This window comes from Rhinatrema bivittatum, unplaced genomic scaffold, assembly GCF_901001135.1.
Source record: "Rhinatrema bivittatum unplaced genomic scaffold, aRhiBiv1.1, whole genome shotgun sequence".
Classification (NCBI taxonomy): domain Eukaryota; kingdom Metazoa; phylum Chordata; class Amphibia; order Gymnophiona; family Rhinatrematidae; genus Rhinatrema; species Rhinatrema bivittatum.
In genome coordinates, this window is record NW_021821263.1 from 29419 (window position 1) to 50365 (window position 20947).

The window sequence follows — 20947 nt, forward strand, 5'->3', positions numbered from 1 at the left end:
ATACCAACATGACTTCACGGACTTAAGGTGGCTGATTTTGGAACAAGTGCGTCTAGATCCACGGGGGGGTGATATTCAATCCCGTTTAAATATGCGAGAACAATTTTGGATCTTCAATTTAAATACAATGGATCCGACAGGACTCAATGAGAGAGTGAATTGGTATTCGCTGATCTAGATGGCAGTTCATTTCTTCTGCCTGAAAGGAGAGCCCGCAGTGATACCCGCTGGGTTACTCGTAGCTAACTGCTGGATAATAGGGTCCCGTACCCACGCTCTAAAATGAGCGAATTGACTACAGATTGTTGACATGTTCAAATCGGGATTGCATTCTACCTTGGCCACGCCCAGGGGGAGGAGCCTGGGTAAAGATTCAGTGCCGTGAATAGCGCTCTCGTTCAGTTAGGGAGACCTGTGCTGTATTTTGTGACGTCACACACGGACGTGAAAGAAGACTGAAGTTCCGGTTTAAGACTTCCGTTCTTAGGGTATATAACTATCACTGGAGGCGGCTGCCATTTTCAAAAGGAGATGCAGTCCAACGGGGCTGCCATGGATGATTAAGGAAATGCGGTTCCAAGGAATTACAAGGCTTCCCTACGACGCTCTCAAATAAGCAAATTTTGAAGGACACCCCCTGAAGCAGGACGATTTCGTCCGAAACACAGCTGTGTCGGGTGCACTACTACCACGGAGTAGATGAGTATCTGTGTCCTCTCTTTCAGAGTGTGTGACATTAGTTTTTAGTATAATGAAAAATTTTCGAACAAAAAATGGACTATTGTTGATTTAAATTAAAGCAAGGTGACCCTATACAAAAATAGTGTCTGTTAGACTATACAGACTCTGTAAGTAAGGGGCCTACATATATATTGGGGCTTTTGCATATAGTGTTGAATGATAAAATACATACTGGTGATACCTTTCGTTTTGAATATTGTTGTCACACAAGACTATGTCAGTCTTCACTTCTATCTCAATAGCTACCCTATTCTCAAAATTACAAGTACTGCTTTTCCTTGCTGAAAGTGGTGAGGAGCAGCCTCATTTGTTGGACAGTCCCTCAAATAAAAAATAAAATCTATTGAGGTGCATGAAGCTGGCACCTCCCTCGTGAATTCTAATCACACGTGAGCCTGTTAGGTTGGGGAGCACACTGTCTGGATCAAGTAGCTCAAGGCCTCTGATCTCAGGAAGAGGCCTCTTGGTCTGTCACAAGATTGGAAACCGAAGCAATATGACTAGCCCTTTGTTACTTTCTTCCCTTGTTAAGAGGAAAGGTGGTCAGAGTGCTTCCAGCCATGTGATATGGGTGGCATATGTGAACAGACAAGGTACCCGAAGCATAGGGATGTCAGAAGAGACAAATCTCCTTTTCTTTTGGGAAGATAAAAATCTACAACACTTGATAGTGACTCATATTGTGGGTCAGGAGAATGTTTAAGCCAATTTCCTAACAGGAATCCCCTGGATACAGATGACTGGGAACTCAACCATGATGACTTTCAACAGATAATACTGTGGGTGGGGAACATTTCACATACATCTGATGGAAACTTGCAACAATGCTAAATGTTCTTTGGTTTTTCAGTTGCAAGAAGTGTAGAACTAAAGGAATAGATGCCCTAGTTGAGTCTTGGCCAAGAGGGGAGTTACTGTGCGCCTTCCCACCCTGGCGACTAATAGGAAGAATTCCTTGCAGAGTTGGAACATACTTGTGTGGTCCTAGTAGCTCCAGATTGCCCAAGGAGGCCCTGGTATGCAGCTCTGATGATACTGCATTTCACTTGTCCTCGCTGTCTCCTAGATGCTTGAGGAATCTTACAGGTAAATTTTAAAAGCCACGCATGGGCATCCATGTGCGTGCGGTTCCAGGACATTCTAAAATCCGCACAGCCTGACCACGTGTGTATCTCACGGTTTTTATGCATGCTGGCAATTTAAAATTAGGCCATGCAGATTCCAATCACCATGGAAGATCCATTTCCATTTTCTCTTATGGTATGGCTCTTGAGAAGAGGTCATGCTTGAGGAAAAAGATTACTCTTCATGGCTATTTTTTATCCTATTGAAGGCCCATAAGACCTCAACTTCAACTTCTCTGGCTCTTGTTCAAGTTTGGCGTCTTTGAAACGTGCTGCAAGGAATGGTCAATTTCTCCTTGGCATTTGGATATCCCTTGTATTTTAACCTTCCTTCAGCGGAGCTTAGGTTGGGGAGCACATTGTTTTCAGGGTTAGAGTTCTGTTGCCTCCCATCTGGATGTGTCCTTTTTTGGTTTCTCAGTGGGATCTCAATTTGGTTCTGAAGGCAATAGTATCATTTCTCTTGAGCCTTTGAAATATATTTCCTTCAAAGCCGTTTTCCTGGTAGTAATCTGTTCAGCTCAGCGTGTTTCTGAGTTTCAGGCTCCTTTTCTGTCGGGATCCATTTCTGGTGGCCGCATCAGATTCAGTAACTCTTTGGCCTGTACCTGCCTTCCTCCCAAATGTAATGTTGATGTTTCATCTCAATGTCCACTTCTTTGTGCTATCCTTCCCTAAAGAGGAGAGAGAGGGCAGCAACAAATCCTTGATTTTTGGATGTCTGTTGAGTTCTCATTAGATATTTGGAAGTCACCAATACATTCTGAAGAATGGATAAGTTATTTGTTTTGCTTGAAGAACCATATAAGGGTGAGGCGGCCTCTAAGGCTACTCTGGTACAATGGATCAAGGGCACAATATCTTCAATGTATTTGTTCAAAAGCCGTCAGGCTTCCAAAGTCATTTGTGCTCATTCTAATAGAGCACAATCTTCTTCCTGGGTGGAAACAATTGCTATAGTGTCTGTGGATATTTGTAAGATGGCTACTTGATCATCGTTGCATTCCTTTGCTAAGCATTACAGATTAGATATTCTTGCGAAGGAGGACTCAGTCTTTGCAGCTGGTGTTCTCAGAGCGGCCCTTACGTTCTCCCTCCTGAAGTTGTTAAACTTTGGTATTTCCTGCGTGTCAGAATTGGTGTATCAGAAATGGAAGGAGAAATTTTATTACCTGTTACTTTTCTTTCCATGAATTCTGCTACATCAGTTCAGGAGCCTTTGGGAAAGTTAGGCCATAATAAGAGAGAGGAGGTGGTGTTTTCAGATGACTATATTATACATATTTATTATAAAGGGATAGTTTCTCTCTTTTCAGTGTTCGGTTGCTACCTCCCATCTTGGTATATTCCTGGTTTCCACAGAGTGTGGACAGGTAATGTGCTATAAGAGGATCATTTCTCCAAATTTTAGAAGTTTTTAAAATCGTATTAATTTGAATGATCTGTTCAGTGCTTCATCATAGGAATATTGTTTTTTCTCTATGCAGCACCACTCCTAAGTAGTTGCAGTGATGACACCTTGTGACCTTGGGAAAGTCACTTTATCCCAGGACAAGCAGGATGCTAGTCCTGACATATGGGTGATGTCATTGACGGAGCCCTATCACAGAAAACTTTCTGTCAAAGTTTCTAGAAACGTTTGACTGGCACACTGAGCCCACTGAGCATGCCCAGCATGCCATGATCCCTCGAGCCACAGGGGTCTCCTTTCAGTCTTCGTTTTTCCGCACTGCACTTAGCATCGCGGTGAAGGGAACCCTGTGTGAATCTCTTCACACAAACTTGTCTTAAAAAAAGTTTAAATCTTTCTCAATTTCATCCCCTACATAGGGGTCTCCCTCCGACCACTGGCTGGTGAGTAAAAAATGTTTTCCCGCTTGATTCGAATAACTTAATTTTTTGGTCAGAAGGCCATCGACGGCTTCAAAAAATGCCCGAACTCACTTGCACAATGTTGATTACCGACCCACACGCTGAGTGTGTTTTGTGCCTGGGGCAGTCACATGACGTTTCTTCCTGCGCACAATGTGCAAAGATGACTGCCAAGGGCAGAAAGGCCAGACAAGAAAAAATGGAACATCTTTTCCATATACAACTTATGACGTCGACCCAATTATCTCCGGCTGGAGTGTCAAAAAGAATAGTAATTCGCAAGCGTCGTATGGATGGCTCCGGAGACTGACTATCTCCGACTCCGTCTGTAGCATCGGTGAAATCGACATCCGGGCTTGAAAAAGCCACCGAACATCCACAAAAGCATAGTCATTGACATAGACGAACTTCGACGCCAGAGGCCTTACTATTGCCAAGAGAACCATCACCAAAATGGTCTCGTCTACAAGGACTATCGAGGCCTACTACTCCGAGGCATTCCCCACCTCCAAAGGTGCCGGGCATCGAGCCACCACAGGGCCCTGTGGAAGAGCCGATGATGCCTTCTCTGCCACCACCTATAGCTGATCTGACTTCACCAGCTATAAGGGAGGAACTGGACTGATTTATCCGCCAGGCAATGAGAAGAAGGTCTCAGAGATCTTTGTCCATCGACACTTCTGGAGCTGATGCCGGTGCCTCCACCGGTGCCAGTGCCTTCACCGGTGCTGATGCCAGCTCCGATGCCGATACCGGATTTGTCAATATTCCAGCCACTGATGTCGAAGCTTGATGCCCTCATCAGAGCTCTTCCAGTGCAGCCCGTCACTCCTATTCCAGTCGGTGACGATGATGCTTCTGATACTTCTCTACCATCTGAACCTCAGCCAGAACCCTTTGGACTCTCCCGACCGATAATTCTGGCCTCTCCATCGATACCATTCTTTTCACCACAAAAACCATCAATGCCATCGAGACATCCTCATGTTTCTCCTCCAAAGCATACTCCATTGGACTCTTGGGAAGATAGAGACACTGACACATCTTCAGAGGACTTCATGTCTAAACTGTCCCCTCCTGAAGACAGAAAAAAGTCACCTCTAGAGGACCTGTCTTTTACCACTTTTGTAAAAGAAATGGCTGACACTATTTCCTTTTAACTATTTATTTATTTATTTTTAACTTTTCTATACTGACGTTCCTGTAAAAGATACAAATCACATCGGTTTACAATGTAACTCCAAAATTCGCTCAGGGGTGATACAAAGAACAGGGGTGAAAAAATAACAGTGGAACTGGTCATAACATAACATATCATAACCTAACAAATCATCTCAAAACAAATGAGATGATAACTGAGAAAAACAACAGGATCAATGCGTTGGACTGTGGAGTCTGACTGGAATGTCCACTTGAGTCAGGCTGGAAGAGAGGGAGAATTAAGTGTCTGGGAAGGCTTGGCTGAATAGCCATGTTTTAAGTTTTTTTTTTAATGTAGATGGGCAAGGCTCTTGCCTGAGGTCCAGAGGCAACGCATTCCATTGATGGGGTCCTGCTGTCGATATGGCACGCTTTCTAAGGGATGTTTTCGCTTGAGGGGCATATAGAGTGTCTTTGTAGGTGCTTCTGATTGGTCTAGTTGAGGTATGTGGTCTTATTTGTATAAACTAGTGTCTGAATAAGATTCCAGACAACAGATCTTAGAGGTGCTTCATTTTGTAGACCCTCCTAAGGAAGTATTAGCGATTCCAATACATGAGGTCCTAGTAGAACTACAGGACAGATTATGGGAATACCCATACTCAGTTCCCCCAGTAAATGAAAGAATGGATACCACCTATTTGGTGCAGCACATCCCTGGCTATCAGAAAGCCCAACTTCCACATCAATCTGTGGTGGTGGAATCGGCTCAGAAAAAAATCAAAGAGAGTACGGCCTCATTTATCGACTCCACCAGGAAAAGAACAAAAGTTCTTGGATTCTCTGGGCAGGAAAGTTTTTCAAGGCTCGATGCTTACTTCCAGAATAGCATCATATCAACTTTATATGACGCAATATTAGCGCAACCTCTGGAAGCAGATGCAACAATTGGCTGAGACTCTGCCTCAACAATATCAGGACTCAGCTAATGACATTATCCACAAAGGTTTGGAAGCAGGCAAGCATGAGGTCTGTGCTGCCTACAACAGTTTTGAAACCTCTTCACAAGTAATGGCAACTGGTATCAGTGCTCGTCGTTGGGTCTGGCTCAAGGCTTCAGACCTCAGGCCTGAAGTTCAAGAAAAGCTGGTAGATTTACCTTGTGTGGGCGATAACCTCTTTCAAACAAAAGTTCAAGATGCAGTAGCCCAACTCAAAGAACACTCGGAAACTCTGCGTCAACTGTCAGCAATCCCACAAGATACTTCGTCTGCCTCATACCACATGGCAAGAAAGGATACCAGAAAACCCTACTATAGACCACATAGGTACTATCCACCAGCACCCCTTGGTAGAGCATCAAGACCAATACAAAGATCCCAGCCTAGACAACCGAGAGCTTCTAGGCCTCAACCTCCTCCTCTAACAGGCCCAGCATCAGGCTTTTGAAAAACAGCCAGAGGACAGCAGCCATTCCACCAACCCCAAACCAACCACACCAGTGGGAGGTCGAGTCTCTCTTTTTCACACCCATTGGTCAAATATCACAACAGATCAATGGGTACTATCAATTATAACACAATGTTACTAACTGAATTTCTCACAGTACCAAAAGACTTCCCACCACAGTCTCTTTGGATACACAAGGATCATATCACTCTTCTGCAAGCAGAATTATCCACCCTTCTGAGAGCCAGGGCCGTGGAACCAGTTCCCCGACCTCAGCAGGGCAGAGGATTCTACTCTCACTATTTTCTCATTCCAAAGAAAACAGGAGGCCTACGTCCCATCTTAGACCTCCGAAATCTCAACAAATTTCTATGGAAAGAGAAGTTCAGAATGGTCTCCTTAGGCACCATGCTTCCCCTTCTTCAAGCAGGAGACTGTCTCTGTTCTCTGGATTTGTAAGACACTTATGCTCACATTCCAATATTACCTCCTCATCGCAAGTTTCTGTGTTTCCTGGTGTATCATCAGCATTACCAATACCGGGTTCTGCCATTCGGACTTGCTTCAGCACCCCGAGTATTCACAAAGCGCCTAGCAGTAGCAGCAGCTCATTTGCACAAGGAAAGTGTACACGCTTTTCCTTACCTAGACGACTGGCTCATAAGAAGCCAATCACAACAAGGAGCTCTAGCGTCTCTCAGGTGCACAATCAATCTGCTCCACTTGTTGGGATTTCTAATCAACTACCAAAAATCCCATCTCCTCCCATCTCGCCTACTGCAATTCATCAGAGCAGAGTTGAACACCATAATGTCAAGAGCGTTCCTCCCGGAAGACCTGGCGGAGACACACTCCTCCTTAGCAAACTCTCTGCACTTAAAGAACCAGGTGACAGCACATCAGTTTCTAACTCTGCTTGGCCACATGGCCTCCACAGTTCATGTCACTCCAGGTTAACCATGAGAATAACCCAATGGACATTAATATCACAGTGGATACAAGCCATTCAACCACTGTCGTCTCCAGTTCAAGTAACCCACCAACTACGTTCTTCTCTCCTCTGGTGGACGAACAAGAACAACTTACGCAAAGGCCTACCTTTCCAACAACCGGTTTCGCAAGTAACTTTAACTACAGATGCATCCACCTTATGTTGGGGAGCTCACACAGACAATCTTCAAACTCAAGGTACTTAGACAAAACTCAAAGCAACCTTTCAAATCAATTTCCTGGAGCTTCGAGCTATACGTTATGGTCTACATGCGTTCAAGGACTGCCTTTCACACAAGACTGTTCTGATACAAATGGACAACACAGTGGCCATGTGGGACCTGAACAAACAGGGAGGTACGGGCTCGTATCTCCTTTGTCAAGAAGCCGCACAGATTTGGGACTGGGCCCTAACATATTCCATGTTTCTCCAGGCCACTTATCTGGCAGGCATTCACAATGTAGTGGCAGACCGTCTCAGTCGGCAATTCTAACCTCACGAGTGGTCCCTGGATCCCTTAGTGGCAACCAGGATATTTCAACATTGGGGTCAACCAGCGATAGACCTCTTTGCATCCGAACTGAATCACAAAGTGGACAACGTTTGCTCCCTGCACAAACAGAGAAATCAATTGGCCAGGGACGCCTTTGCTCGCCCCTGGAACTCAGGTCTTCTATACGCGTATCCCCCGATACCGCTGATAACCAAAACTCTAGTAAAGCTGCAACAGGACAAGGGGCCCATGATACTCATAGTCCCATATTGGCCTTGACAAATGTGGTTCCCCATGCTTCTGGACCTCTCAATCAGGGAACCGATTCACCTGGGTACAGCTCCCACTCTCATAAATCAGGATCCGAGCAGATTGTGCCATCCCAACCTTCAATCCCTATCTCTAACGGCCTGGATGTTGAAAGTTTAATCTTACAACCACTCAGTCTTTCAACTAATGTCTCTCAAGTGCTTGTAGCTTCACATAAACCTTCCACACGAAAAAACTATAGTTCAAAGTGGAAAAGATTCACCACGTGGTGTGCCCTGAAAAGTATTGACCCCTTTTCCTGCCCCACTACATCTTTGTTAGACTATCTCTGGCACCTTTCAGACTCTGGTCTCCAGACCTCATCAGTAAGAGTACATCTAAGTGCTATCTCAGCTTACCATCATACAATAGGGGATGCACCGATATCAGCACAACCCCTTGTCAGTAGATTTATGAGAAGTTTAATTCACCTTAAACCCCCGTTATGGTCACCAGTCACAGAATGGGACCTTAATGTAGTACTAACAAGACTCATGTGTTCTCCTTTTGAACCCATGGATTCCTGCGATATTAAATTTCTTACATGGCAGTCTCTCTTCCTAGTAGCCGTTACATCTGCTAGAAGGGTTAGTGAGTTACAAGAACTTGTCACATACTCACCCTATTCAAAATTCCTACATGACCGAGTGGTACTGCGTACGCACCCAAAATTCCTTCCCAAGGTAGTTACGGAATTCCACTTGAATCAGTCCATAGTCTTGCCCACAATCTTCCCAAGACCTCATTCCCACCAAGGCGAGAAGGTTTTGCACACCTTAGACTGTAAACGTGCACTTGCATATTACTTAGATCGCACTGCAGTCCATAGGAAATCCACTCAACGCTTTGTTTTTTTGATCCAAACAAACTGGGTACAGCAGTGGGCAAGCAAATTCTCTCCAAATGGCTTGCAGATTGTATAGTGTTCTGCTATGAAAAAGCAGGCCTTCCTCTTCAGGGACGAGTAAAGGCGCACTCAGTAAGAGCAATGTCAACCTCAGTAGCACACTATCGTTCAGTGCCAATAGCTGACATATGTAAAGCTGCAACATGGAGTTCTATTCACACTTTTACAGCTCATTACTGTTTGGGCAAAGAAGGACAAGAAGATTCAGCCTATGGACAATCTGTCTTAAAGAACTTGTTTCCACCATAATCCCAATTACTTCTACATCCAACCTGCTGTGATTTAGGCTGCCTCAATTTTTCCAACAGTACTTCAGTGTTGGTCCACTACAAAATGACTCGGCCTATAGTTTGCTAATCTCCCATATGTGAGGACTAGCATCCTGCTTGTCCTGGGATAAAGCAAAATTGCTTAACTTGTAATAGGTGTTATCCCAGGACAGCAGGATGTAGTCCTTATGAAACCCACACACCCACCACCCCGCGGAGTTGGGTCCGATACATTTTATTATTTTATTTTTGCTAACGTTTATTGCTATACAGGAGACTGAAGGGAGACCCCAGTGGCCCGAGGGATCATGGCATGCTGGGCATGCTCAGTGTGCCAGTCAAAAGGTTCTAGAAACTTTGACAGAAAGTTTTCCGTGATAGTGCTCTGTCAGTGACGTCACCCGTATGTAAGGACTATATCCTGCTGTCCTGGGATAACACCTATTACAAGGTAAGCAATTTTGCTTTACCCTCCATTGCCTCAGGTACAAACTTAGATTGTAAGCCCTCTGGGGATAGGGAAATACCTACAGTACCTGAATGTAATCCACTTTGAAGCGCAAAAAAAAAATTGTGAAAAGCGGAATATAAATTTGAATAAATAAAATGAAAATAAGGGACAACTGTTTATTCTGCCTCCATTTTCTGGTAGGGGGACATAACCCACTTTTCTGGACTAGATTCAAGGACCAAAAATTAACAGGTGTTAATGTTTCCATATCCTACATGCAGTCAAGCTTCTATGGCTGGCAACTTGGATATACTGTGCATATATTCATAGCAGTATAGACCAGAATAATTGGGCAATTAGTCTTCATGTGGCATCATTTACTAATTATATTAAAGGCATGTCTTTCCCTTAATTATGTTGTTGTGCATGCCCAGTGATTTACCACCTTTAGGACTGAGTATACACCCTGCTCTTTAGTAACACACACCATTACTGTAAAGCTAAAATACCTTACTATAATTTCAGGAAGGGAGATAAAATATTGCTTCTACTATATTTTAGATTTTAAAATTCAAAGAGAGATCATACTGTTTCACCTATAAATTCTAAATCTTAGGCTTTTAGTTACTGTAGGAATAGGAATATAGATTACAGAATTTGCTCCAGGAATAGGAAATTATATTACACACATCTCACTGAAATAATTGAATACTAAATGTTGTTTTTCTAGAGTGTTTTGAAACGGAGGGACCAAATACAAGCGGATCTTGATTCCAGATTTGAAGCTTTCACCAGTAAAAATACAGATAAAGAACCAGTAAGTATTCTAAATATTTCCTTATATAGGGATAAATAGTACATCATCAGTATTGATCTTGTTTGTGTTGAAAAGAGTTAAAAATAAATGCATGGAAACAACTCATGAAAACAGTACATCTCTTATGAATGAGTCTTGGTAAATTTTTAGGTTTTAGTTCTGTTGACCTCAACTTGAAAATATGCCTGAGGTAGCATTCGACTTTTAAAGCATATGTATTGATTTATCTAAAATAATTCTTCCCAAATTTCCTAAAGAAACCAATGTTCCCTTTTTAGTTCTTTAGACCTCCTTCTCACAAATTTCTTCACTGCTGTCCCATGGACAGATCTCTATTTAATTAGCTATTCCACAGAACATCTGCTTGCTACCATTCATGGTGCTCTTCTGCCCAGAGTAATGACACATAGACCGCCATTTGATGTGTATTTACTACAAACTCAGTGGGTGCCTAATTTTTCCTCACCTACTGGCGATCTCGATATCAGTACCATGCTTAATATCTGGCAGTCATCATTGCACACGACTCTGGACACGACTCTACCACTGAAATCTTTTCGGGTTAAGTGTCAGCACTGTGCTCCTTGGTTTTCTACTTCCTTTTAGGACACTGAAAAATTATTTGTGAAAGTCTTTACACTGATGGCATGCACATAAACCTGATTAGGAACCTAGCTGACTATCGAGCAACTTTAGCTCGCTATAGATCTCTGGTAGAAGAGGCTAAGAAGGACTAGTACTTGAGAAAATGACCAGTGCTGCCTCACAGCTGCACAAATTGTTTAGAATATTTCGTTCATCAATTTCCACCCCGAGTGCAATTCTTTTCCTGCCACAACTGACATGAAAAAATAGCCTCTCTTTTTCAGGACAAAGATATCAAAAACTATAGTAGGCTTTGTCGCCTCCTCTCCACTTTCTTTGGTTATACCTTGTACATTATCATTGCCCTCTGCCTCTGAGCAAGATCCCCAGATCGATATGCCCATAGAGATTGTTTTGATTTTGGCTGGACTAAAAGACAATTACTGTACATTTAACTCAAGTTCTGCAGCTCTTTAAAAATGTCTTGTGCTCTAATGTTGCTACTTTCTTTGCATGCCTTATGAATACCTCTTTATCTGAGAGACTGTATCCACCTGTGCTTAAACCTGCTATCATGAACCCAATTTAAAAAAAACCTAAGTCAAATGTTTTGGAGCTATTCAACTTTCAACCGATTTCCTCTTTACTTCTCTTATCCAAAGTAAGAAAAAATAGTGCTTATTCAACTCCAGGATTATGTCAAGAATAACAATATGGTACTCCAGTTCCAATTTGGTTTCTGCCCTCATCATAACACTGAATCTCTGCTGTTAGATAGCCTTGATGCCATTCATAGAAACATAGAGCACGATGGCAGAAAAAGACTGTATGGCCCATCTAGTCTGCCCATCCACAAATTAGCATTATAATTCTCATCACTTCCTTAAAGATCCCCTGTATTTATCCCATGCTTTCTTGAATTCAGGTACTGTTTTTATCTCCACCATTTCTACTGAGAGGCTGTTTTACACATCCACCACCCTTTCTGTAAAGAAATATTTCCTAAGATTCCTCCTTAGTCTAACCCTTTTTAACCTTATCTCAAAGCCTTCATTCTAGAGCAGGGATGGGCAAACTTTTTTTTTTTTTTTTTTAAAGGCCACATTACTGGCACTTACTGGAACTGAGGGCCAGAGTCCCCCTTAGAACTCCATGAATAAGGGGGAGGGGAACATTACACTGGCAATTATACCCCACAGTCAGAGGACCAAAGTAGCAACCATACCAATAAAAACAATAATTCAACACATTTAACAATAGAATAACATCAAATAGTTAAAAACTCATATTAAAATGTTCCAAACACCCATAGAATATTTAAAAACAGACATATGAAATAATACCCAATTATTAAAACTAGAAAGGATTTTTAAAAAATTCCCTGTTCTCATTACCTGGTAACTTTTTTGTTTTCCAGAAGAGCCGAGATTGTCATGGATTAGCAGGTGGGGGGTTGTTGCATACACGTGTTCTCTTTCTCTCACCCTTACACATACATACATGCTTTCCCTCACCCATACACACAGTGCTCTTTCACCTATCCATTTATACCCTTGTATACATGTTCTCACTCTGCTTCCCTCACATACACACACATGCACTCACTATCACTGGCTCCCTTACACATACACTCCAGGCAAACTCCCATTCATTCTCACACACACACACACACAAGCTCCGATGTGTTCTCTCTCTCACACACACATACACGCGCACACACACTCACCCATTCCCTTTCACACACACATACTCAGGGAAACTCTCATTCATTCTCTCACACACACACACACACACACCCACACAAGCTCCCATTCATTCTTACGCACGCGCACACACACACACACACCCAGGCAAGCTCCCATTTATTCTCTCACACACACACACACACACACACGCACACACAGGCAAGCTCCCATTCATTCTCACACACACACACACACATGCACACACAGGCAAGCTCCCATTCATTCTCACACACACACACACACCCAGGCAAGCTCCCATTCATTCTCACACACACACCCAGGCAAGCTCCCATTCATTCTCTCACACACACACACACACACACACTCAGGCAAGCTCCCATTCATTCTCACACACACACACACACATGCACACAAAGGCAAGCTCCCATTCATTCTCACACACACACACACACCCAGGCAAGCTCCCATTCATTCTCACACACACACCCAGGCAAGCTCCCATTCATTCTCTCACACACACACACACACACACACTCAGGCAAGCTCCCATTCATTCTCACACACACACCCAGGCAAGCTCCCATTCATTCTCTCACACACACACACACACACACACACACTCAGGCAAGCTCCCATTCATTCTCACACACACATACCCAGACAAGCTTCCATTCATTCTCACACACACACACACACACACACACACCCCCAAGCAAGCTCCCATTCATGTGCACACACACACACACACCCAGGCAAGGTCCCATTCATTCTCTCTCTCACACACAGACACACACAGGGAAGCTCCCATTCATTCTCACACACAAACAGCTCCCCCAGGCAAGCACCCATTCATTCTTTTTCTCTCACACATGCACAGCAGCCTTGGAGCCTCTCTTGCTCCTCCGCTGCAGCTGTCACCACCACCATGTACCGGGAAGGAGCCGATCCATTATCCAAGCCTGCTGTGCTGCTGCTCTTCTCTGCAGGCCACTCGGTATTGAAAATTTGTAGGTCTAGCACTTTCTTCATGCTGATCTCGTGTATCGCAAGATCAGCACAGAGAAAGTGCTGTCCTCATGTGCTTTTATTACTGCGAGGCCTTTACAGACTGAGACGAGACTCTGTTTGCCCAGCAATGCAGATATGCAGATACCCTCCCCCCACACACACACATCTGTCTCAACTCTCCTCTTACCCACTCTCCCCAAAAAATGGGCCCTAATCTTAAAAAAGAACACTAAAGTGCAAGAAGATGAGTGCCACCAGCCCCGATCTCCAGCTCCCCCCATGCTAAAAAATATTCACTTTATTCCTTCTGCCCCTCTCAAACATTCATTCACTCCCCTCCCCCAGCCAGACACTCTCCTACCCACCTGGCTACCTTGTAAATCACCCCTCTTGATCTGCTGGGATTGCTGTGCTAAGCAATCCCAGCATTTGCTTCCAGCATTACTTAGGCAATAACACTGAAAGCATACTTCTACACTATGCAGTATGCATCCAGAGTTACTTAAGTAATGCTGGAAGTGCACATCAGGATCGCTTAGCACAGCAATCCCAGCAGATTGAGGGGTGATTTGTACGCTAACCGGGTTGGTGGAAGGGGGAGTGAGTGAATGTTGGGGGGAGCAGAAGGGATAAAGTTAATATTTTTTAGTGAGGAGGGGGCCAGGGGCTAGAGCCCTGTACTGGTGACACTCATCTTCTTGCACTGTAGTGTGCTTTTTAAAGCTTGGGGCCCATTATTTTGGTGAGCAGAAGAGTGGGGGGGTTGAGACAGGTGATGGGGGGTGGGTATCAGGCTGGGAAGCCATGACTTAGTGCCTTTTTTTTTATTGTTTAAATTTGTTTTTTGAAATTTGTATGCAAAAGAAGAACAATCGGCATAAAATGCAACATGAGACACATAATATTATATACATACAAATAGTGAAATCAGATGTTAACATCACAAGTAAGAATGAGAGGAAAACACATGGCAATTATACCTGGAGGAGGAAAAGAAGAAATACAAAAAGAGAAGGAAAGAAAAGTTAAAGAACAAGAAGAGAAAGGAGGAAGAAAAAGAGAAAGAGTTAGCAGGTCAACATATCATAGAGATATTATATCATAGAGATTATATGTTGGAACCAGCGGTCGATAGTGCATATTATGAAGCTATAAATTGTAGGGATGTGAATCGTTGTTTGACGATTTAAAAAAATCTTCAGATATTTTTTAAATCGTCAAAAATCGTTAGAGTCGCGATACAATAGAAATTCCCCCGATTTATCGTGAAAAATCGTAAATCGGGGGGGGGGGGGAGGGCGGGAAAACCGGCACACCAAAACAACCCCTAAACCCACCCTGACCCTTTAAAACAAATCCCCCACCCTCCTGAACCCCCCCTAAAATGTTTTAAATTACCTGGTGGTCCAGTGGGTGGGTCCCGGTGCGATCTACCGCTCTCGGGCCATCGGCGCCATTTTGGCTGCCACTAATATAAATGGCGCCGATGGCCCGATAAAAAAAAAAACAAAACAAAAAAAAAACCCCACCTGACCCTTTAAAATTATTCCCTTAGCCTCCCCCACTTTCCTGACCCCCCCCCAAAACTTTTTACACATACCTGGTGGTCCAGGGGGGCCGCGGGGAGCGACCACCCGTTCCCATGCTATCAGCTGCGCTAAAGAAAATGGCGCTGATGGCCCTTTGCCCTTACTATGTGACAGGGCAAAGGTAGCACCGGCGCCATTTTGAATATTGGCAATACGGCCCGCGTGCAGGAAATCGCTCCCGGACCCCCACTGGACCCCCAGATACTTTTGGCCAGCTTGGGGGGGGCCTCCTGACCCCCACAAGACTTGCCAAAAGTCCAGCGGGGGTCCGGGAGCAACCTCCTGCACTCCGGTCGTATTGCCAGTATTCAAAATGGCGCCGGCACTACCTTTGCCCTCACAATGTCACAGGGGCTGACCGTCTGCCCCTATGACATAGTGCAGGAGGTCGCTCCCGGACCTTCAGTAAAGGCATCAGAGGTAGTAGGGAATAGGGGAGCTTTAGTAAAATAATCATATCAATGTAGAAGTTCTTTCTGAAAAGCTTGGAAAAAGTCAGTGGTGAAACCATCTGGTCCCAGAGCTTTGCCCTTAGAAAGAGCGGAGAGGGCTGTTTCGATTTCCAATGGCGTAATGAGTTTATCCAAAAGTGCTACGAAGATAAGGAAGGATGAGTCCAACTTGATAAGAATTTTTGAATATCCGATGAAGTAGAGGTACTATCTGACTTATACAAGTCTGCATAATAGTCTTTGAAAGCTTGTAGAATGTCCAGGATTTGATTGGAACACGATAATACGTTTCTTTTCAGCCCGTTTTTTAAGATAATAAGCCAGCATATGGCCACATTTGTTGTTTTTTGTGTAGTAGAGGGCTTTATTTTGGAAAATATGAAGCTGAACTGTGGTGCTCAATTTCTGATTGTACTGAAATTTCGCTTTGATCAAGCGGCTAATGTAGACGGTGTAGGAGATTGGATGTGCATATGTTCCAAGGTAAGGACTTCATCTTGTAGAGCAACCAGTGCCTTTTGGAGTTTCTTCTAATGGGCAGTATAGCTGATAATATCACCCCAAATTGTGGCCTTAAAAGGCCACAATTTGGGACAGAGGAAGGTGATGTCTCACCAGTATTGTTGAAGTGAAAATAATCAGAAATTTTGGAGCGAAGCATAGTCATGAAGTCAGAGTCAGCCAGTAGAGTTGAGTTGAATCTCCATTGGTGATCAATGGTGATAGAAGACTGAAGTTCACATTTCAAGGAGACCACAGCATGGTCAGACACTAATATAGGGCAGATAGTTGCACTAGCAATCCTGGAGACCAGCTGGTGTGAGATAAAAAAATAGTCAATACGTGAATATGATGAGTGAAGCTCATCATATTCATGTATGAGTGATCTTTGAAAGCAGATATTGCCTGAAGTAAGGCAATATCTGCTTTCAAAGACTGAAGATAAGTGAGAATATTTTTCCTTTTAATCTGGTGTTGGAAACCATTAACATTTAAGGAAACAAGATTAAATGAAGAGATGGTCGACGCCATAAATATATCCAAAAAGTCTTGATTGTCCGCCGGTTATTAGATATCCAATTGAAAGGTGAGTGGGATCAAAGTGGAAAAGTTGAACCCTGCTTGTAGAAGAAGAGGACAAAAGAGAGAAAAGAAAGAAGAAACAAGAAAAATAAAGGGTAGAAACAGCATGAGACAAAAAGAAAAGAGAAAAGAAGACAGAGTGCTATGAGATAAATCTTCCAGCACAAGCATTATAAGGCAATGAGCAAGTAAAGGGTCTCTGGGTGGATTATAGGCCACTCAAAATCACAGCTCTACTCCTAGCTGAGTCTTCAACATTTCTGAAAAAAGGGAAAAATAATATGGGAGAGACAAATATCACTGATAGTTTCAAAAAGAATTAGCCTCCTAAAATGAGGGTTCGATTATCCAGTCTCTGTGAACAGTCACTGTGAAAAACAAAGGGAACCTCCTATGAAGCAGGAAGGAGTGTGGGAATCACATGCAGAATGCATGGCATAGAAGCTAGATGTAGTTATATATATAACAGGTTGGTACAGTAACTATACAAAGTAAGATGTTGAGGATTCCCATCAGGTTACCATATCCAGAGCATGCTCAGTGTTGGTCAAAAATTCCTCAAGATCATTAGGATGATGGAAGACCTTTGTTTGACTGTGGCAGGTGACCCGCATCTGAGCGGGATATAGCAGACCATATTTAGCTTCCAATTTTTGTAATCGAGGCCTGAAAGGGAAAAAAAAAAAAAGCCTTCCATCTATCTGCTGTAGGTTTCGCCAAATCGGGGACAAATAATATCAAGCGACCTTGATACTGTATAGGGGCTCTTGTTCTGACTGCGGCCATAATCATGAGTGCCTGAGGATATCGTAGCATCTTGAAAATTATCGGGCGCGGATATTTAGAGTTCCGCAGTGGCCGCGAGGGAATTTTGTGAGCCTGTTCTAGCTCAAAAGGTTGTTCAAATTCTATCTGCAAGCAGGCAGGGATCATTTGCATTAGAAAAGCAAGAATTTCTGTACCTTCTGAGCCTTCTAGTATGCCTAGAATGCGAACACTATTTTGTCTGTTATGATTAGAGAGGTCCTCTATGTCCCAGTGTAAATTTGCCAGTTGCCTAGAAAAGTGCAACACTGGCTCAGTCATCATAAGTAGCGCAGAAACCGATGTTTCAACATCGTCTAAACGAGTCTGAAAGGATTCCATCTTTGTAGACATAGCTTGGAGATCTCTGTCTCTGTCTCTCTTTCTCTCTGTCTCTCTCTCCCCCCTCCCCTTGGTAACAGCATTTTCAGTCCTATCATGTCCAATTTCCATGCGTTAACTGCCGAACATTACCATAAACTTTGCCCTAACTCCATTGCATGTGTTAAAGCCCTAACAAAGGCATTAAGCCCTTATGACAAAATGATAAATAACCCTGTAAAGTATTAATCTAATTAATAATGTTGTTTATAAGTGAAGATTCTTTTAGTTGTTTAAGTCCTTTAAGAACCAAATCAACAGACGCCATTATCTTGGGTGGTGGGGCCTTGTCAGGCGACAGAGGGTCCTGTTTAGCCCGCTTGGATCCTGAAGCTGCCGCAAAAGCTGCCTCAATTTTTCCAGATTTACTGGTAGCCATGTGTTTGTCCTGACTGAGGAGCTATTTGCTGAAAGAATGAGGTCCCTTGAAGCGATATTGCCCCAAAAGAAGGAGCGAGATCGAGCGGAGCTGCAAGCTCAGGCGGCCATTTTGATCGCTGCTCAAGAGCGCCCCCCAGTGCCTTTTTTTTTCTTTTTTTTTTAAAGGCCGGATAACTTAGGGCTAACCGGCCATATTCAACTAATGGCTGCTTAGAATGAAAGTTATCCGGCTATATGTATATCCGGCTGTATATGTTTATCCCGCTGAATATACTGGACAAGTTATCAAAGATAATTTATCCTCTAAATGGCCTACTGAATATTGGTTTCTCTGTTTTTAGGTCTTCCACATTCACATCTGAAAGTGTTGCAGTTGATTCAGAATTCCATAGCGCAGCTAATCTCTGGTTCTGCTTCATAAGAACATATTTCCCCTGTTCTGATGTTCTTACGTTGGCTCCCTGTGGAATAGAGGATCAGATTTAAGGTTCTCACTATTATTTTTAAGGCCTTACATAACCTGGTCCCTCCATGTCTCCAATGTATTTTCTGCCAATGCATCCCAGCTCATGTCCTCTGTTCTTTCTCCCAACATTTGCTGGAAGTCCCAACCTTGAAGTATGCCTGCTTAACTTCATCTAGAGAATGGATGTTTAGTATAGCTGGTCCAACCCTCTGGAACGTATTGCCTGAATACCTCAGAGCTGAAAATGACTTGCTTTGTTTCAGAAAACATCATATACCTGTTTGCTATGGCTTTACACTCTGATACCCAGGTTAGGCCTTGCAGTAAACAGTTTTGTTTTCTATTACGTTAGTTTTTTAGTATCTGTTATATATATATATATCTTGTGTTATCTGAGGTGATTTTAATTATGTATGTATCCTCTGTTAAACGCTGAGATTTGTGGATCAGTGGGCTACAAATTGTTTAAATAAGTGAGTAAAATTACTATTAAACACACTGGAGCTGCTATCTCACTGCTTATTATAAAATATCCAGAATAATTAGTTTTTCCCTTGTGACCAAACTAAGGCCTAGATTTATCATGTTGTTATATTTATAGCAAGCCTAATGCCCACATTAGAAAAAGGGGGTGCGGCTAAGCAAATTTTCCATTTACTTCAATGCATAGATATTTTAATTGCAATCACAATCTGCGCTATTATCGCAATTTGTGGTACTGGACGATAACGTTTTTAAACGCATTTTGCGATGAGAGAGAGAACCTCAATATTGCAAAGTGACCCCACTTTGCTATTTACAGTACCATAGTAGGATGGACTTAAAACTCGGAGTGAGGGGTCAGGGGTGGTGGGGAAGGCTTAGTTTTAGATACACTGTTACATGCACAAACAGCACAGTAGACACCTGTGAAGATTGGGTATCATTTGGAATACTGAGAGTTGGAAAAAAAGTAATCTATGTCTCTTTCTCTCTGTCTCTCTCTCCCCCCTCCCCTTGGTAACAGCATTTTCAGTCCTATCATGTCCAATTTCCATGCGTTAACTGCCGAACATTACCATAAACTTTGCCCTAACTCCATTGCATGTGTTAAAGCCCTAACAAACGCATTAAGCCCTTATGACAAAATGAGAAATGACCCTGTAAAGTATTAATCTAATTAATAATGTTGTTTATAAGTGAAGATTCAAATCTGTATGCACATTTTTCAGGTTTCATATTGATCAGCTCTTCTTTGCAACAAAAAAGATGTTTGTGGGAGCATTTCATTGGCTGTCTCCTTAACTACTTATTTGTGTTACCAAGGTTACAACGTGATGTTTGTGGGGGGATATCAGTGCCTGGTAACAAATGTAAACAAACATTATATTATACTTTTCCTTATTAAATTTCATCTGCCATTCAGATACCCAGTCTTCTAGTCTTACAAGATCCTTTTCTAGTTTTTCACAATCCATTGCTGTTTTAATGACTCTAAACAATTTTGTGTCATTTGCAAATTTGGTCACCCCACTCATCATCCCTTTCTCCAGATTTATGAATATGCTAAATAGAACCGATCCCAATACAGACCCCTGGTGTATGCCACTAACAACCTTTTTCCATTTGGAAAACTGGCCATTCAGTCCTGTCCTATAACCAGTTACCAGTCCACAATAGACATTGAATTCTAGCCCATGACTTTTCGGTTTTTTGAGGAGTCTCTCATGGGGGACTTGGTCAAATGCCTTCTGAAAATCCAAATAAGAATATATCAGCTAGCTCACCTTTATCTATAGGTTATTTATACCTTCAAAAAATATAATAGATTTGCAAGATATGACTTTTCTTTGCTAAAACCAATATTGACTCTTCCCTATTAAGCCATGTCTGTCTATATGGCCAGTAATTTTATTTTAAAGAATATTTTCTATCATTCTGCCCAGCACT

At 42.8% G+C, this 20947-nt stretch overlaps 1 protein-coding gene across 1 annotated transcript in view; it reads left to right on the plus strand.

Moving 5' to 3' along the window:
• The window catches only part of LOC115082561 (sorting nexin-7-like), a gene marked incomplete at both ends in the record, with an annotated part of 53685 nt that overhangs the window by 11702 nt on the left and 21036 nt on the right, over positions 1-20947 (plus strand). The window contains one exon of the mRNA XM_029586777.1: positions 10477-10563. Coding sequence (XP_029442637.1) covers positions 10477-10563 — 87 coding nt within the window. The remainder of the gene's footprint in view (positions 1-10476; positions 10564-20947) is intronic.